The sequence below is a fragment of the Thermobia domestica genome, chromosome 2 (genome assembly GCF_964235325.1).
Source record: "Thermobia domestica chromosome 2, izTheDome1.hap1.1, whole genome shotgun sequence".
NCBI classification, from domain to species: Eukaryota; Metazoa; Arthropoda; class Insecta; order Zygentoma; family Lepismatidae; genus Thermobia; species Thermobia domestica.
The window spans coordinates 194,637,257-194,663,737 of record NC_137455.1 but is presented as its reverse complement, the minus strand read 5'-3'; the positions used below and the strand labels follow the sequence as shown (position 1 = coordinate 194,663,737).

At 36.8% G+C, this 26,481-nt stretch overlaps 2 protein-coding genes across 6 annotated transcripts in view; one reads left to right on the top strand and one right to left on the bottom strand.

The window, feature by feature from the left end:
- LOC145678343 (very long-chain-fatty-acid--CoA ligase bubblegum-like) overlaps window positions 1-26,481 on the top strand; it is a 140,798-nt gene that overhangs the window by 26,689 nt on the left and 87,628 nt on the right. The window lies entirely within an intron of this gene.
- On the bottom strand, window positions 11,375-25,731 carry LOC145678342 (uncharacterized). Of its 2 annotated transcripts, XM_081748375.1 has the most exons (7): window positions 25,578-25,729; window positions 22,245-22,479; window positions 20,673-20,897; window positions 19,077-19,307; window positions 16,297-16,538; window positions 14,734-14,893; window positions 11,375-12,891 (listed from the first exon to the last, which is right to left on the bottom strand). In XM_081748375.1, the coding sequence occupies exons 1-7, from the start codon at window positions 25,665-25,667 to the stop codon at window positions 12,662-12,664; spliced, it is 1,413 nt and encodes a 470-aa protein (XP_081604501.1). In that variant the 5' UTR covers window positions 25,668-25,729; the 3' UTR covers window positions 11,375-12,661. The 2 variants fall into 2 exon arrangements, with proteins under 2 accessions (XP_081604501.1, XP_081604502.1); XM_081748376.1 differs by lacking the exon at window positions 14,734-14,893 and having other exon boundaries at window positions 12,688-12,891; window positions 25,578-25,731.

The window sequence follows — 26,481 nt, the reverse complement described above, 5'->3', positions numbered from 1 at the left end:
AACACATCAGTAACTACAAAAGCGCAAAACTAATCAAATCACTAACGTAGCAACACGGCCGCTAACCAGACACGTGTCCCGAGCACTCGTACAGCGGGGGACACTTCTAAATGGTACACCTTAGCCGTAAATCTCCATATGGCTGTACCATTTAGAAGTGTCCCCCGCTGTACAACACAGTAATAACAATCGTCAAGCTGCCAAACAGTTGCATAAGACTTCAGCACCTGCACGAGCGCGAGCCCTGATTTCGTTCTGTACCCTCTTATCTCCACCAGAGCCCTGCACGGGCCGGGCGCGCCCGATTCGGCCCGGTGCCCGGCCCGGCCCGGCCCGGCCCGACCCGTTTCAAGTAATATCAAACTGGACCGGGCCCTAACCGGGCCGGGCACATTTCGGGCCGAGCCGGGCCGGCCCGGCTCGGCCCGATAGTCTGAAAGACGGTTCGGAAACTAATGTCGTCAGCCTATTTGTTTTTTTAATGTCCTCCACTACCTCTATTTTTGCCGTGTTTGTACGGTCTTATTGTCAGCCTATGTTAATCGTAATGTGTTTGGGAAACTGACTCTTTATTCAAGACTGTGATGTACTGGTAATACTCTTACTATTACTACTTCTACTACTACTATTACTACTTCTACTATTACTACTACGACCACTGCTAATACTACTACAAGTGCTACGACTTCGCGTCAGAGTTGACATGTCTGATGGTACCGAATTTACCTTCTAAGTACAGAATAAAATTGAGAAATGCTAGTTATTATGGCCGGTCTGCGTAGAATGTGAACCGATGCTTGATCTACGAGGGAGAATAGTGGCTCAATAGAAAAAACACTCACATCTGGTGCTAGAGGTCGTCGGATCAATCCCTGCTCATGCTATGTGAGCTTTGTTGTGGACAAACATCGTGTGCATGGGAGTTTCTGGGGTGGCCCCGCTTCCTCCCACTGTTTTCTTTCCACCAATTCATCCCATCATCATCCATTCAGCCTGAGCCGTAGTTACCTAAAGAACGTATGGTAAAGTCAAGTACTTGACCTAGTAAGTAGAATTTGGTACGCTACCATTGGACCACGGAGGGCAAAACCATAAACTGGCGTGCTCATAAGATCAGTGCAATTTGTAGTAATGTTCAATTAGCAAGGCAAATATCGAATGGTGTTACATGTTCATGTATTGTTTATAGTATGATGCTACAAATATAACAAAATATAATGATCAAATAAATCACCAAATCGCCAGGGTCGATTAGGTGTTTCTGGAACGGTGGCTCAGCGGTTGAGCGTTCACCTCTGGTGTATGGGGTCCCTGGTTTGATCCGAGCTCTCGCCAAGTGAAATTTGTGGTGGACAAACACCGTGTGGGGGGTTCGCGGCGTTCTCCTGTTTCCTTCCACTTTATTTACTCCACTATTTCATTTATTTCTCACCATCGTCTCCTTTAGGCTAGTTGGCATAACTTGGAACCACCTACCAAGAAGAATAAACTAATGGATTGGGAAGATAGACATTCAGTCTCTGGTGAATTTGATGATGAAGTAGACATCTACCTCAACATGTCATCATGTGTAAGAGAACTAGATATACTGCAGTGGTGGAAGCAACAAGAACAAACATTACCAAAATTGTGTAAATTAACGCGTCAGTATCTCGTCATCCCTGCTTCTAGTGCGTCTACTGAAAGAGATTTTAGTACTCAGGAACGGAGAAATGCTCTAAAGCCTGAAACTGTTGAATCTGTTTCCGTGTTATTCAATGCGTACAAGGACATACAGTAAAGCGATGTTCATTTTGCACTATTGGTTTCTTAGGAAACCTTATATTTTCATTTCCTTAATATCAACTATCCCTTCTATTATATGTGATGTTAAGAGGCATTTTTGATAGCTGATATCTATACATTTTTCATTCAGGGGACTTTTGAGGTATTTTTTGATCAACAATGATATGTGTGGATTTTGTTTTGATTTACTGCCTCGCATTCCGTCATATAGCTCTGTTATTTACTTGTTACGCACCGTTCCAGGAACACTTCATCGATCCTGGGGTCTGGGTGATTTATTTGATCATTGTTTTTTGTTATTATTATTGTAGCATCGAATTATAAAGAATACAGGAACATGTAATATGATTTGGAATCTGCCGTGCTAATTGAACATTACTACAAATTGCGCTTATCTTATGAACACGCCAGTTCATGGTTTCGGCCTCCGTGGTCCAATGTAGCGGAACAAATTCTAATTAGTAGGTCAAGGACTTAACTTTCTCATATGTTCTTTAGGCAATTACGGCTCAAGACGTATGAATGATGATGGATGAATTGGTGGAATGAAGACAGTGGACGAAAACGGGCTAATCCAAAAACTCCCACGCTCACGAATTTTGTCCACAACAAAGCTCACATAACACGAGGAGGGATCGATCCGACGACCTCTAGCACCAGATGTGAATGCATTCTACTGGCCAGACTACGCAGACTGGCCATAATAACTAGTATTTCTTCGATTTTTTCTGTACTTAGATTGTAAAGTATGTACCACCAGACATGTCAACTCTGACGCTCGTAGCAGTTGTAGTAGTAGAAGTAATAATAATAATAATAATAATAATAATAATAATAATAATAATAATAATAATAATAATAATAATAGCAGTAGCAGTAGTAGTAGTAATAAGAGTAGTAGAAGTACAGTACTTTACAGTCTTGAATAAAGAGTTAATTTCCCAAACACCAGTGGCGGCGGTTGAACGTTAAAAGTGAGGGGGCAAGACATGATCTGAATATTTGTATATAAATGTTAGTTTTCCTGGTTGTTTCTAACATTTTGTTTGACGAAAGGTTGTATAACTAATAGGATACTATATAACTAATAGATACTAGCCCTTTGTACTCTTAAACAACGAAAGTGTAAGAAGAGATTTGATTCCTTGCTCATGAACATCTTAAAATTCTGTCTGGAAAATTGTGTGATCAGATTATTTAATAAATTTGCAAAACAAATAAATAGAAAGGATAATATTAATCATAGTAATGAATAATGATGCTTGTTTTGCAAAAGTTATATTGGAACTGAGGATTAATGAAAAACTTAGTATTTAATTCCACACATGCTATTAAATGTATGTTATTACTCTTAGAAAATGAAAGACAGTAAATACTACAAGCATATGCTACGACATTTAAACAAATATTTGCTTTTGCAACTTCTTGAAATAGGTGCCATTAGGTGCAGATTTCACTTTCTTGGAACACATCAAAACACAACAATACTTACAATCCACAGTTCAGTTATACAAAATAAACTTAAAACCTAGAATTATGTTCAAGTTACTAAATTTTATTGTATATACACTCGTACATCCTTAAACACAACACTTCACTCGTATATTACACTACAAAACAATGGAAAAGGTAGAAGTTGTTTCTTATCACGCTCTTTTTAATCGATATTCCTTACTTTAGAAAGAAGAAAAGACATTTTAGGAACTGTCAATTTTTGTGCAATTAAAGAATAACTTGTGAAATAGGCCCTACTTTTTTGCATAATGTTCTTTCGATTAGCTTCAAAGCGGCTCACTAACATATCGAGCCCTTGAGAGAAGAAATGAAAGTGTAACTGTACCAAAATTCTGCTTATAATATTTTTCGTATAAACGCAAATTCTGCGTTAGAGCGTGATGCGACGTTCGTCTGAATTCGTACACTTTGTGCAGTGTATGCTTCTTGTTGATTGTGCTGCCGCCTAGTGGTGTTAAAAGACAGGATAGAAGAAGAGGAAGAGGAAAGTTATGAGAGGACAACTAGTTTTTCGTTGTGTTGTGTTGGTGTGTGTGAATGTGAGTGACTCAGCTATTTTGCTGATCACTACATTATCTCGTCCTCAGATGTTGTTTTAAGTGAAATATTAGTTACCTTGTAATTTAGACATTCGTCACTGTCTTCGAATATGTAGAAATTATTAACGAAAACAGTATTATTAACTTGAACATTTTGGCAATTCTTATGCTACTCATTATCAAAACAAATTAGCCCCAAGTGGTATTTTATAACAACGAGGGGGCGTGTTGGAGACTAAAAAGAAAGCACAAAGGACTTGGAAGGTGGTACTAAAACGCAACGGACATGTAGTAATCGACCAACACAAAAATTTTGCAAAACTGGTCAACTCCTGATCAAAACCACGACATAATGTCATCAATGTGTTCACTTGCAATAACCGTCTACTAAATTCTCAATATTGGAAGAAAGGACGATCTTGGTCAGTGGATTCGACGGATATATAGTGTTCCAACCTAAAATGTGATCACGTCTTTCATCAAGCCATGGCGGACAATATAACGAAGTGAGTAATAAAGTGCACTTATGAACTCATTACGTAAACGGGGCGAATAATGTAAGGGAAAGATTGTTTATCTCAGGTACGTTTATTCATTTTAAATAAATGGCACAATAAGATATAAATTTGTCAGTTTTTCTTTTACAGATTGCATGACGTAATAAGAAGGTGATTGTTGGATAACCTGCGCATGGTTCTTGAAAGTAGGCGATGCTCTCGTCTATTTTCGCAATACGTCTTAGATCTTCACCCAGGTGGTTCCCGTCCGAATCTGGACCGTAACGGTGAGGTGTATTGCACCTTCCTTAAGCGATCGTCGTGGGGACGAACTTTCCGTACCCGTGAATAAAATAGTGCAAAGCTGTATTATTTGCGGGCAGGGAATAGGGAGTTCTTCACGGAGGCCGATTGAGGACGGTGTGCACCATGCAGCGCTATGCTGCTAGAACCCCGGAACCGTAATAGAACTGCTGAACCCTTCACCGTAACAGAATGGCTCCCGAAATCACAGGGACAAACCCAGCACCATTAATAGAATGGCGTTTCCCTCCAGGGACGGATCAATTAATAATTATTCACGTTTTTATTAATTGATTCGTAACGGATGTAACATCTGGGAGAAGATCTGGGTGTAATATTTGACAGGTTTTATTTCTCATGATATGCTATATGCGCTAAATTGGTGTTTGTTGTGTTGTATACTTGTAACTTGCAATCATGGCAGAAAGTAAAAATTTGAGTTTGCAAACTTTGCTTGAAGCTATTAATGACATTAAGCAATCACTTAATGACGCTGTTAACGATACTAAAGAACAAATGCAATCACTTAATGGTAGCGTAAATGAAACCCGAGCTCAGATAGAAAAATGTCATAATAAAACCAAACAACAGTTAGAAAAATGTTTTGACGGTATTACAATTGGGGTATCAACCTTGCAAGAATCTTCTGTTGAATTGAAAAAGAGCTTACAAAAAAGTGTAGACAAAATCAATCGTGCAGGCTCAGATAGTGTTAAACGATTTTCCATACGGTTAAATGATAAGTTTGAGTCACAAGAGAAAGAAAGTAATGGAGTAAATAGTGTTGTAGTTACTAGTACTTGTACAGGTAAAGAATATGCGAACACTCCTAGCCTAGCTATTGACGAAAGTTCTTGTCAGATTGCTGTAGCAGACACACCTAGTCTGAAAATAGTTGAAAAGCGACAGGTAAGACAAAATTGTGTATTGTGTGAAGGGTTGAATAACATTCACGAGCTGTGTGCATACCGTTTGGCGAAGAACAGCACTAATGTCGTCGTTTATTGTAATGAAATACGAGGCAAAGAGACCTCAATGCGCGTTGGTAGCTTGTTATCGCAAACACTTGAAAGTGTGTTGGGTAGTGTACCGCTTAGTAAATTAGAATGTATCCCCGTCCGCACTAGTTGCTTTTACTTTGTTAATGTAACGATTGTTAAACTAGGTCATGTTGAAAGTAATCTGCACTGTTGTGAGTTAGTAGTCAGTCAAGTACAAGTTAAGCCACTTAAACGAATAACTTTCTTTGTACTCGTATGCATGATGTCTGTACATTCAAAAATCAAAGATAATAGTTCTGAGTTCAGTAAGCTTCCCAATTGTAGTAACAATTTTGTCTCATGGAAAGAAAAAAGCCTAGTTTGTTGTGAAATTTTCAATAGCGTAAAGCATATGTGTAGCAAACTTGTCAAAAAGCGCATTCATTTATTAGCTTACAGTAAAAAGAATGAGAAAAACAAACGAAAGTTGCATAAAGTTCGTAAGAAAGTGAAGAAATTATTCCGCTTGTTGCATAACTTTCATAAATTTTCAAACAAGGTCCTGCGTTCCAATCTTAAAAGTAGATTTGAATACCATCGTAGCGTAATGATAGAGCATGGTACATGCAAAAATGATTCTGCTTATGTTTCTGAATTGTCTTCCAAAAGTTGTGGCACGAATGACAGTAATTTGAAATGTAGCGATCATAGTAGGTCATTAAGTATTGAATCAGCTGTTGAATCAGGTGCAAACCGCAGATTATTTGTAAACGGTAAGAATTGTAAAGTTTTTCAGAAAATGTCCGTCAGGCTATTGAATAAATCACATGCACTGGTGAGAACCAAAAGTAAAAATAAATGCAAAACGAAATGTAGGTCAAAAATGCTAGTCAATGAAAAACCGTATGTTAATCGCGTCAGTACAATGAAAAAACCCAAACATGCAGGTGCGTCAAAAAACCGATCTAAAATGAAAAGTAAAATTAGTGATCGATCAAAATTTCGAAAAATGCTAGTAAAGCGTGCTAAAAGTTTTCGAAAGAATGGAAGAAATTGTGGAGATTGTGGTATAGTTCAAAAGTCAGTGAATCAATCTTCTAACGTGAATCAGTGTTGTACTTCACAACTTGGTATGCAATCCAAGCATCGACACAGTGTTGCCATAATGAATGAAAAGTTAAAAAATGCAAAATTTAATGTTAATAAAGTGAAAATCAAGCTGTTTAGTGCGTTAAAATGCAAAAGAAAGAGTGATATTTTGTGCAATGTTGCTATCTCCAGCGTTGAAAAACAAAGTGCGAGTATAAATACGATGCGTTCTAAAAGTAAAGCTGTAATTAGAAACCACTTAATCATTTGTGATTTTACGTACACGATGTTTTGGCAAATGAAGCCGTACAAAATTACTTCTGAGTTAGAGAAACCAAAAGTAGGCGTAGGTTAAATACATGGTTACCTTCTGCCGGATTGTTTATTGGTAATATAGGATATTTGCAATGATTTTGGAATTGTCGAAATTGTAAAAAAAAAAAAAAAAAAAAAAAAAAAAATTGTTTTTAAAGGTTCACTGTTTTGTAAAAACAAAATTTCAGACAAAGTTTTTGAGCTTGTAGATCCTTTAACTGGAGAATCTTGTGGCGTACATTCTATTGATCGTATGAGAGTGTGGAGACCCACTCAAAAAACTAGGAACATCTGGTTAGAATTAGCTAAGAAACATATTCATGAAAAAGAATTTGATTCTGTAAAAGAAAATAGTGAAAAAACCGATTCTTGTGAGCCAGAAACTTTAGTAAATGTAAATTCTTTGAATATAACGAAAGTTAGTTTGTCTGTTTTCAACGAGAGCGAAAGTAATAAGTTTAATGTTCAGTTGTTGTTGAAAGAACTATTGAAATGTGATACATATTTGCAATATTTAAACGACAAGTTAGATTGTCGATATCGTACTCTTGTGATAGCTTTAAATCATTTGCTGAATCCTAAGCTAAACAGACGTGACATGTAAAAAAAAAAAAAAAAAAAAAACTCGTTTACATGAATAATTGTATTGTCTTGTTGATGCTTTGTGATAAGTCATCAAGGCTAACTGTAAAATTTTAAAACACCTTATGTACGAGGTGAATTGTATAGCATTCATGTGTTATTAAGAATATAAATGATGATATGCTCTGATGTAGTCAGAGTAAAAGTAAGTTTTTATGTGTCAGTGGAACACTGTGACACGAGAATTGAATTATGAATGGCAACCTCCCCCCCCCCTTTCATTTATTTTTAACCTTTGGGTACATTTTTCTATGTTGTTTTATATTCCTACCTCACTAGAAGGTCTTGTTGCCATTCCAAAGGGGTGGGATAATAATAATATAAATGTATAATGGGGAAGGGAGACTTAAAAACTTAAGTGGATAGGCGCTTATTAGCGTAAAAGTGTGGCAGACTTACTTCTATCTGGCCTCACTCTTATTGTTACAGTACAATAGAGTGGTAATAAATTTGTTTCATGTAGTTATTTGTTTAAATGATGTGTAATCTTTGTATTTGTGAATAACAATTTTGTTTTTGTAACCTTTTTGTCAGAATAGCTTGAGAAACGCAAGTATGTTTTGTCATTTATGCAATTTAAATATCATGTGTGTAGAATAAGTTTGTTCATTTACTTTCGTGAAATATTGAAATATATTATTCAAATAATATTTGTTTTATCTGTTTGTTGAAAAGTTGAGCTGTCCATGATAATTATTTGTTCGTGTTCTATAGTTTTCGTATAATATCGTAAAGTAAGTAATGTGAATATTTTACTTCTAAATAATGCCATGATTTCATATAATGTTTGTGTTAATTTTCAATGGTAAGAGCGCATATAGCAATATAGTAATTTGCATATTAAAGGTATATCATGAGAATTATTTGAATATTAATTGTGAGTCATGCACCTATAAATGTTTAATTTAGTAGCAGTGCCGAATGTAAAAAAAAAAAAAAAAAAAAAAAAAAAAAAAAGAACTTTAAAGACTTTACATATTAAAGCCCCATGAAACTTTTATGTAAGAGTATAAATGCCCCACGCGTTTGTCGTTTTTCTACGTTAAATGAAACTTAATGAAACTTTTTCATCTGATGAAGTGTAACTCGGCGAAAGTTCTTATAAACTTCATTGTGAACTAATGCTCGTCTTCACTTTGGAACAGTGGTGAGTGTTGAAGTGGAATTACAGTCAGGGTTCTTGAACGTTTACCATTATCCAATGGCGCACGTACATTCCTTTCGACCGCCAATGTAACTGTACCAAAATTCTGCTTATAATATTTTTCGTATAAACGCAAATTCTGCGTTAGAGCGTGATGCGACGTTCGTCTGAATTCGTACACTTTGTGCAGTGTATGCTTCTTGTTGATTGTGCTGCCGCCTAGTGGTGTTAAAAGACAGGATAGAAGAAGAGGAAGAGGAAAGTTATGAGAGGACAACTAGTTTTTCGTTGTGTTGTGTTGGTGTGTGTGAATGTGAGTGACTCAGCTATTTTGCTGATCACTACATTATCTCGTCCTCAGATGTTGTTTTAAGTGAAATATTAGTTACCTTGTAATTTAGACATTCGTCACTGTCTTCGAATATGTAGAAATTATTAACGAAAACAGTATTATTAACTTGAACATTTTGGCAATTCTTATGCTACTCATTATCAAAACAAATTAGCCCCAAGTGGTATTTTATAACAACGAGGGGGCGTGTTGGAGACTAAAAAGAAAGCACAAAGGACTTGGAAGGTGGTACTAAAACGCAACGGACATGTAGTAATCGACCAACACAAAAATTTTGCAAAACTGGTCAACTCCTGATCAAAACCACGACATAATGTCATCAATGTGTTCACTTGCAATAACCGTCTACTAAATTCTCAATATTGGAAGAAAGGACGATCTTGGTCAGTGGATTCGACGGATATATAGTGTTCCAACCTAAAATGTGATCACGTCTTTCATCAAGCCATGGCGGACAATATAACGAAGTGAGTAATAAAGTGCACTTATGAACTCATTACGTAAACGGGGCGAATAATGTAAGGGAAAGATTGTTTATCTCAGGTACGTTTATTCATTTTAAATAAATGGCACAATAAGATATAAATTTGTCAGTTTTTCTTTTACAGATTGCATGACGTAATAAGAAGGTGATTGTTGGATAACCTGCGCATGGTTCTTGAAAGTAGGCGATGCTCTCGTCTATTTTCGCAATACGTCTTAGATCTTCACCCAGGTGGTTCCCGTCCGAATCTGGACCGTAACGGTGAGGTGTATTGCACCTTCCTTAAGCGATCGTCGTGGGGACGAACTTTCCGTACCCGTGAATAAAATAGTGCAAAGCTGTATTATTTGCGGGCAGGGAATAGGGAGTTCTTCACGGAGGCCGATTGAGGACGGTGTGCACCATGCAGCGCTATGCTGCTCGAACCCAGAACCGTAATAGCCCCAGTAGCACAGTTGATGGGCCGATGTCGATCAACATGGGAATTTTTGGTGGGATCGATGTCGCTGTCGATGACGATCGATGCAGAATGGCAAACATTTTTTCGACATTGGCCAATATCGGCAAATCTATGTCGATGGACATCGGCGTCGATGTTGATCTATGTGGGTCCCATGTGGATTCTTCCAGATCAATGTTGGCCCCACATTAATCCATGTAGCCCCATCTAGATCTGCCTTATATCAACATAATCGATCTTGGTCCCTTGTTGAACAATACCGGCCTATGTGGGATCAATGTCGGCCCATCTAGATCTGCCCCATACCCACATCGTCGTTCGAGCTCCCTAGTTGACCTATGTGGGATCTATGTTGAACCACCCAGATCTTCACTGAACCCATATCTTCGTTCTAGCTCCCATAGTTGATCGATGTGGTTCTATGTGGGATCCATGTCGGCCCATCTAGACCTTCCCTATACCCACATCGTCGTTCTAGCTCCCTGGTTGACCGATGTGGAATCTATGTTGAACCACCCAGATCTCCTCCATACCCACATCGTCGTTCTAGCTCCCATGGTTAACCGATGTAGCTCTATATGTTCATTGTAAAAAGAACGGAGCTATTCAAATGTATTTGAATCGCCCAGTACTTTTCACAAGGAACATAGAATAGGCGACATTTCTGATCGTCCAGCTTCTATACACAATTGCGAAACGTACGAGCTCAGCCTATTTCTTTTCACACTAAATGATTAAATATGAAAAGTTTTATTCAAACCTGAGTGCGGATATGTTCTTTTGTATTGCATGTTGTAGATCTGGGTTGGACCCATATAGAGCTACATCGGTTAACCATGGAAGCTAAAATGACAATGTGGGTATGGGGAAGATCTGGGTGGGAGATCCCACCCACATCGGTAAACCAGATGTGACCATATAATTTTTACAGATTTAACACCAGATGGATATGTCACCATATCAGATTTGAATAGGGCCATGTACTGCATCTCTGGCGCACGCTACATGCTTGTCCACCATTTTGGATTCAAGTTATGTTTTTCTAATGAAAATAATAGAAAATGACATCGGATACATCTGACATTTTTTCAAAATGTCAATGGTGCAAGTAGTTTTGCCGCACTTCTATCTATGGCGGATCCAAGAGGGCGGTCGGACATTTAGCGTGTTTCAGAGATGCAGTATTTAGACTAAACAAAACAGTATATAATAAAAACATTTTCAGATTGAAGTATGCACATTTTTATTTTTTAAAAAAATAATTAAAATAAAATTTACACAAAACATATTCCCTAACTTTTTTTTTTTTTATCGTGAACTTCACTCATTGCATAGAGGTATATATTGTACAATTGTTTTGCTGTTTCCAACATAACGAATGGAAATAAATACTTTTAAACACGTAACTTATTATCATTAATATAGAAACAACATAAAAAATGAGTGAATCTTCTCTTGCATCAACTTAATAGTTACCAAACGTTGACACTGTCTTCACCATTTTGTTTCATTCCATATGAAGAGTTCGCAGGAAGGACTATGAAGGGCACGTTTTAAAATGCTCAGAAAATTCTTTCTCAGCACCAAAATGTATAATTAAGATGGTGAAAACACGTCGTAATTCGCTCACGTGTACATTCGCGAGTGGACTACGCCCTGTTTTCACCAACTATTTTGCATCTTTTGGTGTGGAGAAAATATTTTTTGAGCATATTCAAAATGTGACCTTCACTGTTCTTAACGCGTACTCTTCATATACATCATTGTTTCCTTCCACTGAAGAAGGAACCAGCTCTTGTTCCGCGACGTGTGGAAACTATTTAGTTTATTCAAAAAAGGGTTCACTGATAAGTGGCTATTTTCCTGACCCTTATGTCAATATATCATATGTATAATAAAATTAAACACGTAAAAATCATATACACTCTACGTCAACAAAAGCCACTGTAAATAAATTTATTTCAAACATTGAATTTTTCCGCTACACATCCCGACTAGGGAAACTAATATATAATTAAAGAAACTATGCAGATAATATTTATCTTTCTACTTAACCTGAAATAATTTAGAGAAAATTTAGGAAGTTCTTTTCTTCTGTAAATTATTAGTTTCCCATAAATTTTAACTTCTCAAAAGTTTTTTTTTTTTTTAATCCCACTGTAAAATATCCGTTAATTCGCACACTGGTCTGTAGTGTGGACTCATCCCTTACACTTACACAGACAGCACGGAAGTTCGGAAAGCTCATTATATTCAGTAAAATATGCATGCCACTATAAAGTTTTAATTTGGATAGGTTCTTTGCAGTAAAATACAACATAAAACTTATAAAAATGTATCACTAGGAAATATTTCTGCAAATTAGCGAACTGAAAGTTACTGTGATAAATTAAAAAAAAACTATTAATAACGGTTACTTTCATGAAGTTTATAATTCTCTTGTACTTTAACATATTATTGTCTACTATTTTATTTACAATAAGACATTTCGTTCATATAAGTTTGTTTATATCGGACACGCTGCTGAGGGTTGACCACAACTAGCCGCGGGACCGATCACCCCACGGCTTTCTCTCCGGGGCGACTCTGCAAGGTGAATTCAAGTGGTCCTTGGACTCTTGCGGGTTCCCCGCGGAACGACTGTGCATCTTCCCCTAAGTCTTGAGCCTGTTCTCTTCTCCGATTACATCTATAGCCATCCCAATCTCGTGAACCACTTAAGACTTTCCCAATCCGTCGGACAATGTCGCTAGTTTGTATATCAGGAAATCGGAGTTGTACTGCTCCTGAAGAAGAAAAAATGGTAAAAACTCAATGCAATAATACTGTATCACCAGAAGGGACTACACATTTAAATAGCAAATGTCATCATTGAGAAATAACAGATTAATTTTGAAGTTACATAAATAAAATTCGAACGAAAATATAACTTTCTCCTAAAATAGAAAGAAACCTTTTATACATTGCACAAAAAACATCCATTGTACGCATGAGCGCATTATTACGTGCTCGAAAGGCTAATCTAACAGGACATTGTCGTTCGGTGTCAAACAGAGGAAGTAGGGAGTGGAAAACGATATGTGGATGGCTCAGAATATCCACTCGTTTCAAGTCAAAAATTGAAAATTCACTTGCACGGTGCGATTGACAGAAAATTACAACTTCTTTCAGAGGCATAAACAAGGAAAACAATGATACCAGAGTTACGAGGACGGGGTATGGGAGATATTACCGCAAGCTTTACTTTTACTAGGATAATGCGAGAATGGCACCTAAACAAAGGATTTCACTGCTAGTAATCCCCCTCCAAAATTCCTAAAAATATATACTAAAAAACGCCATACATCCGAAAGATGAAATTAGACTCTAGTATATATATATATATATATATAACAAAATTCTTTAGGAACTCAGATCCTGCACAGGCGAATCAGCGACACCATCGCGAATAGGGCTTTTCCTCAGTCTCATCCGTGAACGGCAGAATGCTAGGACCTAAAATTATTAGGGGCCCCGAACTACATCGTGGCGTGAATCTAGTGCACATATCTTGAAGTGAGGTCACTTTACTACCTGTTTAAACCATTCCATATTCGTCGCACGACAAAAATCGAAGGATAAATGTGTTGTTTCGACTTCATTAGACTTTTATACGACGCATAGAAATTATATTTACAGTAAAATTTCTAACGGACATCTCAAAATAACGGACAGTTTTCAATTTCCTGGCAGAAATACATTGGGTGCAATGTGAAAATTACTTCTGAATAGCTGACATTCTCAATAACGGACGCGGATACTGAAAACTATTCCCCAGCGTCTATGTAGAACTTCCAACTAACGGACAGCCTGAAATAAAGCTTTGTTATTTTCTTGAATTTCAAGCAATAATAGGCAGGATCGTTAATGTACCGCGCATTGTTGGATGTGATAATCGAACGCAAATGTCTCCATTTATTTGTTTTCAACATGCATTTAGTTTAGTATCCATTTTCAGCAAAAGTTTATTTAATCTTTGTCTATTTGCCTTGCTGCAAGTTGTTAATTTCGAAGAGAGAAAGAGTATTCTGTCCGAACATAATACTATAGGAAAAAAAAAAAACTGTATTAGCTCATTATTAAACAGAAAGACATTTTGCCTACGTTATGTTGCTTATACGAGTAGTACGTTAAGTTTATACTGTAATTTTTTTTTAATAGCGGACATTTCCCAATAATAGGACAGTTATATTCCCTATTTGTGTCCGCTATACAAAAGTTTCACTGAACTAAATCAAACTTAGTAATTCTTCTGTCAGTCTCGTTCGATCCCTAATCGTAATCAAATGCACAGGAACAGGCTGATTTAAATCATTGTATAACCATGTCGTATGTCTATTATCGAGCGATAAAAATCGAATGGTGTATTCAGGCACTTATACCGTACTTTCTCAATAAAAAAATAAATAAATAAATAAATAAATAAAAACGCCTGGGCCCACGTAGACTAGGACTTTTCATTAAATACACATTCCTAATGAGACTTTTCCAGCGATTTTACTCTTACACAAAGAAATCCTGGGATACTACTTTTAAAACTAGACCTGGATGACTTTTGCCCAATGAAATACAATTTGTACATGACGTACCTATAACTACATGGAACAGTTGTAATCCACAAAATTTTTCCTTCCCACGTAATCCGTCAATGCTAAATTTCATTGCGACGTCCCTCGAAAATGCTGTCTTCAGAATGGACAATGTCAGTTTTTTGTAGTCCTCTCCACGCCCATTGGAAAGATAATGACACTAAAAAAAAAAAAAACATAGTTAGTACATTACCATATGAAATACAACAGCAATATGAAATAAAATTTTATTTTGTCATCAAGCATTAAAAATTATGTAACATTCGTTCATGCAGTTCTCCATTCTGAACAATCTTCTATATTTTCTGCACAGGTCACTAAAATACACTAAGACTACTTTAAATGATTGCAGATGAAGTCGAGAATTGCTGAGATCGTATTGCCCGTTTGTCTTACAAGTTCGCTTCCTGCAAAACCGTGACATCATCATAGTCACTGATTCCACTTACCAAGGTGGAGATGGGTGCTAGAGAACTTCAAAGAAAGTATCCAGGACTTCCCGAATTCCCGAAAAGTGAAGGGACTTCTCAATTATTTGCAAAGCGAAGGCTTGGAGAATCCATGCACCTGTGGAAGTTGCCCTTCAACACTTAATTTTTATGAGAACCCGCGGATGGTTGGAAAGGTTGTAGAAGATGGTACCGGTATTGCCAAACAAGGCATAACTGTAGACATGTCTACGACACGAGGAAACCGTATACCATCCTACCTTATGATTTTGTTGTTGAAACACGAAGGTGCTATACAGTGAAAGCAAGATTTTCGAACTAGTATTGGATTGCATTATTATTGGTAGTAGTAGTAGTATTTAAGATCCAATATGGACACCTAAATTATAAGTCCTAAGAATTCACAGTCCAAACTGCTACCGCTAGAGAAATAGTTGATTTGAAAGTGTATTATTAAGAATACGTCACAATCAGCTTTGGATTAAAAAATAAATAAAATACATAAAAATAAAAAAAATACGTCATCTCCAATCCAGTTTGGCTGATGTACCGTACATGTACGCAGCAATGTTATAGGCTCATGACATATCTCATAAAAGAAGTCATACCTGTTCTATATAAAAATGCATGTTAAAAGAATGTGCATTGCGTGCGAAAGGACTCTTCAAAGGCACCGAAAAGCCGAAGTGTAAGTCATTGTCGGCTTACCATCACCTTGTAAAATTAATTTTGTATGCATTGCTGAATTTTGAAACATGCATTTTTGCAATAGAACAGCAACGACTTCCTTTATGAGATATGAAGCTGCACTCTCTACGTTGATTGGACAGTGTTTGAATTTTAGGCTTCTGAAATTTATTTTCCCACGCTTTCGACGGCCTGCATCTCCCAACCTATTGATCGGTATGCACATGTCACAAAGCATTTTCTTGTTTCCATGTCAGGTACCCACCCCTACATTGTTTGGTACGCATAATTTTAACAACCTGTACATCCGAAAAAGCATCTGGCCACGAGATCTATTTTTAAAGAATAAAAGTTTTCTTTTTCAAACAATACCTGAAGGATATTTACAAATACTTCGTGTCAATACGAACTTAAGAATATCACTCACCAATTTTGAAGCCATCTCTCTGTCTTTTAAATCTTCTTCTAAATTGTGAACCATAGACAAACTGCGTAAAGGGAGCTTGTCAGCTAGCAGGTTTGCATTTTCTATAGATTGCAAAGCTTCTTTACCACTACAGGGAACTTGGTGCAGCTCATGTATTTTGGCTTCCATTTTATCAACTTTACATTTGAGATGTTTCATATCTAGCTGGATTCTCTGCAGTAACTGGAATATTTTTTCAACGGCTGAAATATCAAAAGAAAGAAAAAAAAGTAAATTAATACAAGACCAAGGAGGCAATGGTACACATTGTTTGAAATATTTTTTATTCTACATTAAGATAGTGTGTGCCGCAACTACCATTAACAAAAGTCATCTAGGTTCTGACCGGCACATAGCTCATATTGACCCTGAAGTCGATACCCACAGCAACATACGGGATGAATTTTAAATCACATATTGATAAAAGCTTCATAATCAATGCATAAACAGTTTTATTTTTATTTTATTTTTTTTAAGTCTATTGCAAGAAAACTACTAATTGCTATTTGAGGGCTTTCCTAATCATTACACCACATTTGGGTCAATTTTATATGTCTGTAGAGCATTTCAAGTGTCTTAATGGAATAAAATAGCCTGCTCGTGTCAATATCTAGGCATTCTACCGTATACGGAAGTTCTGCTGAAAAAGGTTACTGCAAAAACTCCTGTTGCGAGAGAATGCAGTTACATTTGATATTTCAACTTTCAACTTAATGTAGTATAAGAATGATATGCTCCAATGTTTCTCTGCAGAGCCTCCGTATATGGAACAATGTCTAAATATCGATACTAGCAGAGTAACGGTTTCAAATGGGGTGCGAGGAATGCTTAACATTCAAAGAACGTTGATCGCGTCTCTGTGGTGTGACAATTAAGACACCTGAACGGAATTTGCCTAATTTGGGTTCCTTCGAATCTCAGCCAGAGCAACAATAAAAACTTGAGTGTGTGTTGGTAAGCAAGCGAAGAAACCAGGAGCGCCACGAGAGGGCGTATCAGTGTTGCCAGACCGATCAGTTGATAAAGCAGAAGACTCGAAGATAAAAAACAGGAGAAAGCAGTAGACAAATAAAGCGGCGGCATTTGAGTTCAAATCCAGGGAGAGAAAAATTTTGTCATTATTAAGGGGACAGTGGTCAAAACAAGCAGTCCAGAATTCATTATTACTTCCATTTCAAAATAAAACAATACATGCAAAACATAAATATGAATTGTAATTACTTCAAAATGTTTTCGAATGGTAAGGTAATCTTTTGGAGATAGAAAGACCCTCATGCCCCCTTTAGATATATTAATAATGTTTGATACAAACGTGTGTGAAGTAAGACGTAGTGTAAGAACAAAGTGGGGTGGGAAAATGTCTTATCATACACCTAACTATAGTATAGCTATATGATACAGTCACACGTAAACGTAACATAAGACGGTGTTTCGCTGACGATCGTGGAGAGGTGATCTAAGCTACTTTTCCAACCAGGGGTAAAAGTGGTTCTGAAAAGGTAGGGTGACGCACCATCCCTTGTGCCTATCTTTGCCTATTATAATTTTTTTAGGAAATGGGGGGACGCTATAGATATTTTTTGGAATTGGAGTAACGACGTTCAAACACTTCCAACCCAAGTACCAATCTAAACAGCACGTACTCGTAAATCTTACAGTAAGAATTAAAGAACGCCTACCATCATGCATATAGAAGATGAGCAAAGCCCAATAACTATATGCTGTACAGAGCTTTGTGGATGCATACAGAAAAATTTCCTCCTTTCATATAAGGAAAAAAATGAAAATTCTATATTAATAATAATATATTTCTTTAACTTCTCGAAATAAGGAAAAAGCAGGAGATTGTTCACTTTTAATTTTCTTTCGCAGTAGATCAGTAGAACGTAGAAAAAGCAGGAGATCTCCTGCAAAATCAGTAACTCTGGCAACACTGGAGCGTATCGGTGTCGACTTGACAATTTTGTCTGCTACCTGCGCACAGGCAGTAAGAAAAAACAAATGACTAACAAGACGCTGTTTTGTACAAAAATATAAATTTTTCTGTTTCATAGTACAAACTTTATATCGTCAGCCCGTCGGTTTAGCATTCAAAAGGTTGGGAGTTTAATCGCTCCTAACATACGCTTGCCCACAAGCCTCCTCTAATATGGAACAGAATAGTTCCAAAGCAACCATTCCAACAGGATGCGCTGCAAAACAAAATGTGATAAAACTAGAATTACAGATTATATGTTCTGAATTTTAAAGCCAAGAAGTACTTCCATTACGAAAGGAACGCCGGATCTAGAAATACTTTCGGAGGAGATCTTAAACACTAAAGGTTTCACTGTAAAAAGTAAATCTTATTATGATATATATGTTTTAAAATGTAATTAGTACGAAATTTATATTAGTTACACAAAAATCTATTTTTGAGGAAGAGAAGGGTCCGGACTCCCCCCCCCCTTCCTTCGCACGGCTTGGAACATAACAATTTCAATTTCCAAGCATAAGTTTTACCATAATTTCGTTTTTCATTAACAAAAATTGGTGATAATCTCGGAGACTACTAGGTCAAGGCGGCCACACTAAGTGGTCGGAGAATATCGATGCATTGACTATGTGCTACCACACTCTCGAGCTAGCAGGGTTCAAAATGTCTCTAAAGAAGCAATATAGTCTTCATTTTGTTTGGTTATTTAATAATGACGACACACGTAACTAAGCTTAGCAATACAGTTTAATCTTTGGATACTTACTACTGCCAATTCCTAAACGAGCTGATGTGAAGGTACTGTCTGTATCTGCACATGAAGTAGTGGCAACTGACGACGCTGACATTCTGCATGGAGTTTGGATTTGGGAGTGGGATGGTGAAGGTCCGTTTGGACTTTTACGATGTGATGCAGACGAGCAACCTCCGTTTGAATTGTGCACCATAGATGATACGTTTACCTCCGCAGTTCCTCCTATAGATACTCCAAGCGACTCTGAAAGCAAGTAATGAAATTATACAAACATCCAGTTTTTACTAGACTGTTAGGTATACAATAAGCAGGTGACAACTTATGGTTTTAAAAGCATGTTTAAAATGTTACAATGATTACATCCAGTATTCTATCTGTAGGGGGATGGCTGGAACTTCCTCCTCTCTGTTTCTCGAAATACCTCTCAACCTTGGATATGGTGGAAATAAAACCCACTTTTTTGAGCTATTGACGAATTTATCCCCCTCTCCGGAAATAGCAGAAATCGTACATTGATTACATTAACTCACAACGTTAAAAGATACTAACGCTGTTTATCTGCTTGTTTGATCTTGTCCTAAATAGACTCCCTATCATAATTAAATGAATATTTAATGTGTACGTTATTTTTCATTTATTTATTTATTTATTGATGTATACTCATAATAGAACCAATTTAACGACACAGTTTGCATTACGAGCCCGGTTTTTCTGTAGTTAACCATCATGAGAAGATAGCATTTATCCGATAAAAGGGAAAAGTATTAACAACCTCGTTAAAAAAAAAAGAACAAAAACAACTAGCAAGCCTTTTCATAGAAATAAATTACTTGAGACTAGATCTGAGTCTGAATGATTTGTTACGTAAGACTTGCTTGAATATAGCAAGTAGCCAATTTTGGACGCCAAATTGAAAAACTTGTTTATAAAAATAAACAAACTAGACATCTTATTTTTAGTTGTTAGGGCTTCTCACTCCAAGCTTGTTGTACACATTACAACAACTACTCTGCACATCTAACGAATAAATTGTTTTCAAGAGGTTCATAAAACATTGTAGGTTACTTCTATCTGTCTACTATTTCAGCCAGCCTTACTTTTGAATGTTTTTCAGACGAAGTAGCAATAAACTTTCTCCAAAATAGTATATAGTTTCACATTTAAGTAACGTCTGCACTGGCATAGTAATACGAAAGAACAGTGTTTCTTTCAGGCCTGTTTTTTTTGCCCCCCCCCCGGACGAAATGGTTAAAACGTACTGGAATAGAACCAGCAGAGGGAAATATATGGTTTCAGTGCCTCCGAATACTAAGAGTAACCCCCGGAACATTTTTTTCTGAAACAAACACTGCGAAAGAAGGTCAACTCTCTGGCAATAAAGAATCGCCCACGAAATCTTGATAATTTTAACTTTCACACATTTAAAAAAATATATATTTAAAACGCGATTCAATACATAGTCCTATGAAACAAATCAGCTACGAGCTAAACTTTTAATTTGCGTTGAAATTACTATCAAGAGAGATATATATATGAGGAGACAAGCAGTGTTCTTGAACGAAATTATGAATATAAAATATATTTAGCATGAATATAAAATATAATTACCTTTCCGAATAGGTGCTGGGGGACTTGGAACACTACATTCGTTAAAAGTTTCATATGGTCTTTTCTTAGTTCCTGGATATGAGTCATCACTGTCCTCTTCAGACAAATATCTTTGTGGCTTTCTGCGACATCTTCTTGAATAAATTTCTTCGTCAGAAGAATCACTACTAACGTTTGAAGTCAGTAAAGCTTTGTCAGCCTTTGCTGCAGCTTTTTGAAATGAATCTCAAATGTTAAAAAATACATATATTCTACAGTTACTGATAAGGGAAAGTAGCTGCGAAATTATTCTTGGCATGAAAACCATACACGATAAGAAAGCAACATGGTTATGGATCTACCCTCAGTTGTGATTTCTTTGCTAACTGTAAAACATTAAATATTAGAATATCCCAAATAAAACAAATCTGTTTACGAACTAAATACTCCTGTTTATGTAAAGTTATTCACGACTGAAATTCGAGAGTAAGAAAGCCTGTAACAGAACTAAGAATAGAAGGCCTAAGAATACTAGCATTTTTATTTTATTTATTTATTTTTTAACTTTATTTAACGTACCTTTGACATTTCCTGCTCACGATAAGATAGTGCAAGGCTGGATTTGGAGAGAGTTATCCAGGCCTTGTCTTTAAGGTACTATATTCAGCATTTGCCTGATTTGACTGAGTATAAGATCCCGGAAAAAACTCTAGCATAGTTAACACAAACACAAACACAAACACACACACACACAAAGAAAAAATCCTTCTTATTTCTCTGACTGGAGTTGCTACTTTTCCCTGACTTCTTTATTTTCTTCCATATACTATTTACTTTATTTAACGTTATTTCAAAAGCACTTTGGGAATCCTATAAGAAACGTCATGGATTCTAAAAGCTAATTTAGTATATAAGGTCCTAACATAAAAAGTTCATTTTAGGTCATACAAATATATATCAACTCATACCAACTTGTAATGTAGAGGACACCATTTTTTCTTTTTTCTTCAATAAGACTGTATTCCAGCAATGTATTAAAATAGAAGACATTTTTTAAGCATATTTGTCACGAAACAACTGGTGACAGGAAGCTATGAATTTGAACAAGCTTACTTTATGAGTTTTATTTACCAACTAAGCTTCTCGAACTGTAGTCACAAGTATACAAATTACAATGGAATTAAACCTTTAAACTTTTCCTTGTTTTGACGAAAATATCCTCACAAATTTCGACCTGTAACACTGGAGCGTCGAACAGGTGAGTTCACCGTTAGTAACCGTTATAAACGAATAAAACAGGAACAAACGTAATCCGAAACAACCTCTTGCAATTTCCCTGGCATTTATGTTTATTTCTTGTTTTCCTGATTTTCCAGAATGCGGACATGGTGTCTAGTCAGGATGGCCAGCCACCGGGCTGAAATCTGCGACCTACCAAATACTAAGATAACGCGCTACCAACTGAATCACGGCTGCTCCGTATGATAGATCTTGCTATTCAATGCAGAAAATAGTGAAATAATATTACATTTTGACTCAAAATACTCAAAAACACAACGAGACAGATAAAAAGAAAATACAAATAGTACTCACTGGATTGTCCATAGATTTTTATGTTCACAACTGTCCAATCAGCAGATGGCTCCTTACAGTCCCTGATAAAATTTTGAATACGCGTAACGGATGATGTCTTAGGCCAAAGGCATTCATTTTCGTTTTTAAGCCATTTACTAGGTATAACTTCTAATGCTCCGTCCTCGTCAGTGAAAGCTGCTACGCAAAACTTTTTTCTTCCTGAGCTCATGTTGATTCTGTCCACAGATATGCTCTTAAAAAAAAAAAAAAAACCTGAATGAGAAAACACTGCAGCGTATTTCTCTTCCAAACACACAATACATTTTGATGTCACAGAGGTAAGGGAAGCACGGGATATCTTATTCGACAGTTTGCCACACATAAACAAATACCAACTGCGAACTGCATGGGAAGGAATAATAGTCACCTTCTATCGGAACATCCAAATATATCAACCAAATGGATGGGTGATCATTCGAACTATTTGTCTCAATAATATTAGTAACTTTGACTATTTTCCCTGTAGTGACTTGAACAAAACTGTCCTTATCAACAGAGATACCAATCATGAATCCACTGTAACTCACTGCTCTATATTCTTCACCCACAACCGCTAAACATATGGTCCTCCGCTAAACGGTTTTTTCAAAGCTAATTTGCGGTATTCCTGGAAGTGAACTCACGAATAGATCAGGGTTGGCAAAAACCATGGTTTTTATTGAAAAAAAAAACTGTTTTTTTGGTTTAAACCAGTTTTCTTTTATTTAAACCAGGTTATTTGGTTTAAATAATTTGCTCCATATATTCATATCATATATGGACAGAAATAAGTTTGTTTCGCCTTGATGTTATTATGCAACAACCGGGTTATACTGGAAGGGGTCACATAAGCTTAAAGCGGAATAAAAACCGCTTCTCGAGTTACATCCGAGAGAAATTGTCCTCCATTTGAACTCGGAACCAGGACTAATTGGCCACAAATGCAATACGTCTGCCGACGCACTCACGAAGGAATCCTGATAAAAATACGTTGTACTGATCTTTACATGCTTCTTAATATAACTGTCAAGAGTCATTTCAGAAGAACAAAAAGATAAACAGTTGCACAAGTGAAACCATTATACAGAATTACATATGGACAATTTCAAAGTAGTACGGAGTACAGTAATTTAGTTCAAGTTAGTTAACAACGACTTTTATTGGTCGAAATTAAAGAAATACAACGACTTAATTTGCATATCAGTAAGAAAAGTGATTAAAGATACGAATTATTTGAGTCCACTTTGGCTCAGACTCAACACTTACACTTTTACGAACATTTTTCGTTTTTTGGCTTAAACCAGTTGGTTTTTTTGAAAAAGAAAAAAAACAGCTAGTTTAAACCTTGGTTTAAACCAGCCAACCCTGGAATAGACACAATCATATTATCTTCGTAGCTTTCGCTTAAACATCCGCAGCGTTGTGGACGGAAAATGCACATAGATGAAACAGTAAAAAAAAAAAAAAAAAGTCACGTTTGTTTTTCTTCTCTACTGTTTCATCTATGTGCATTTTCCAATCATAACGTCGAGGATGCTTATTATTTAAGATAATCTGATTGTCTATTCGTGAGTACATTTCCTATTTTCCTTATTTTGGACCATTTTTGTCATTAGGCTCCGTTTTTATCCATGTGATATATCCACTCTACTCCTTATCTTCCCTTCTTAGGCAATGAAGTAAATTTTAATTCAACGACATCGAACGTCTAAAATTGTTATGACCAGACTTGCCCCGCTTTTTATTCGCATAAAAAATATAGCATCTCTAGTATCTAACCCTTATACACTATATTAACTGTGTTTCGACCTTAACAATGTATTTATACGGCCTACTGTTTCTCTCATACAGTATCTGGAATATGTTTGCTACCTGTACATGATGTATAAAAGGTTTGCGGTAACCACTGAAGCACCGTAGCTCAATGGTAGAGCGTGGGTAGCATTCAGGAGGTTCTGGGCTTGATCCCAGGGGTTGTTCCCCGTAGATAAGTGGTAACACTTGCTACCTTATAATCCATGATTCCGGGTTAGATTCCTGTGGGGATAAAGGTAATTTGTATCCCACGTAAAACTGTAGGTCCCGTCCTTGGAAGCTCAACAACTCGTTCAAAACGTTAACTTGAATCAACTCACACTCAATTACCATGGTCCACTATTCAAACAGTTTTCTCACTTATTTGCCAAGATCAAATTCAATGACTTTTCCAAGTTTTACACGTCACTACCCAGAACTTCACTGTACTGTTTCCTTAACTTGTTTCATGGTTGGCACATCATCCTGTAAGTTATTTCAGAAGAGATCTAACCAACCTAGCTAGTTTTTAGGCAAATCTAGTTTCTGAGTGACAATCATAGGCTAAGTAACCTACGTGTGAATCTGTATTTTCATGGCCAATTCTAGTTTTCAAATGGCGGTTACAGGCAAACCAACGTAGTGGCAGACATAAACTAACCTAATATGACCTAATCGGCAAGACCTTATTTTGATTATTTATTTACTCATGGGAAGGACAAAAAGGGATCGATCCTTCAGGTAAAACTAGGATTTGGACAGGAAGTGGCCCTGGCCTTTCAAGAGAACGTACTTCGCATTGTGGGAGGGAGGAAAGCCTCAGGCAGGCCTGCGCAGGATTCCAACCCACGTTCGAACTACCCAAGTGCTGCGTGACAGGCGGATGCTCTTCCCCTAGACCAACAGCTGGGTTCAAGATCTTACGTTGCGCAGAACAGCGAAAGTATGCGCTCACCTAAAGTTTATTAAGTACAAGGAGCAAAATAGTAAATTAACTTACTTAAAATTGAGTTACAAGTTATATTTATCAACACTGTGTCCCTTGTACTTAACACAAATCAGTTGTGATGCGTGTGCATCTACCACTGTTTTATACGAAGTAAAATCTTGCTGATCTTAACCTAACCTGAAACTATGCGAAAATGTGCCAATTCGGTAGTGAATAACTCGATAGTACCTCCATTTGTCATAATCTCTCAATTTAAAGTACTTTTTAACGCATTTTTAAGTAGTAAATAAACTTGTTCCAATATTTGGCCGTCTCGGCCTGAGCCTCCTATGCCTGAAGACTATAAATCAAAATTATTCACGACTAAGTATAGTGATATCTACACATGTTTGCACCTGTAACAACAAAACCAGTACCAGATTTGTTGCATCGAGCGCGGACTATAAACTAACCAAAATTTATTTGGAACAGTTTATGTGGATCTCTTAATCTATAGTCGACATCGTTCATGCAAATCAAAGATAAAATATGCATTCTATTAATGGAAGAAAAATAATTTTAATACTCACCTTCAATAATAAATACGAATTGATGGTAAAACCACAACAAACAACAGTCATTCCTGCTTTTCCCTCGCTTCGCACCGCTTGTGGCGCCATACGGTGTTATGGTTTTAAAACTGTGAACAGTTGACAAACAATCTGCGTACTCCGATCGACATCGATTCGACATAGATAGAGGCCGAATCGAAAAATTACTTTTTCAAATAATTGCCACAGAACCATCAAAATGTTAATTTCATGTGTTTCAAATTTATTCATTGTAAAAAGGAAATGTTTCCATGCTTTTTTCTTTTTGGTGGGCAAGCCTATTTATATCCCACGTGGGACCTATATCGGTAAATCAACATCGGCAAGCCCACCAAATTCCCACGTGGGACCCATATCAGTAAATCAACCTCGGCAAGCCCACCAAGTTCCCATGTGGGACCCATATGGGAACTTGGTGGGTTATTGTGGGCCAGTTTAGATCCACGACGCCGACATTGGCCGATGTCGCACAAATATGGGTCCCACGTCGGCGTGCTACTGGGGAGAATGGCGCCCGATATCACAGGGACAAACACGGAACGAACCCAGGACCATTAATAGAATGGCTGAGCCCTTCACGGGAACCAAAGTCTCAATTGAAAAGGTACACGGATCGAACTCTTCACCGTAATAAAAGTATGCTGAAATTGTGCTCCAATAGGTTATTTTTTGGGGTTATTTTCTGTGGCGATTAAAACGCAATTACTGTAGCTTTCTTTACTCCACGGGAAGACAACCAATACGTATTCACGCAACAGCAAATATTATATGGCAGCATTTTTTCCTATTAATCAGTAACACATACAAAATCGTTACATTTCCAAATGAAACTATATACATTAATTGGTTACTTAAAAAAAGTGCGGGGGCAACTGCCCCCCTT

Bases quoted from the DNA above. Each gene is read 5' to 3' on its own strand.
- LOC145678342 (XM_081748375.1), bottom strand. From the start codon at position 25,667: ATGGCGCCACAAGCGGTGCGAAGCGAGGGAAAAGCAGGAATGACTGTT. The intron at 22,480-25,577 runs GTGAGTATTAAA...TTTTTTTTTAAG, and splicing joins ATTCGTATTTATTATTGAAG to AGCATATCTGTGGACAGAAT. The intron at 14,894-16,296 runs GTGAGTGATATT...TTTTTTTTTTAG, and splicing joins GAGAGATGGCTTCAAAATTG to TGTCATTATCTTTCCAATGG.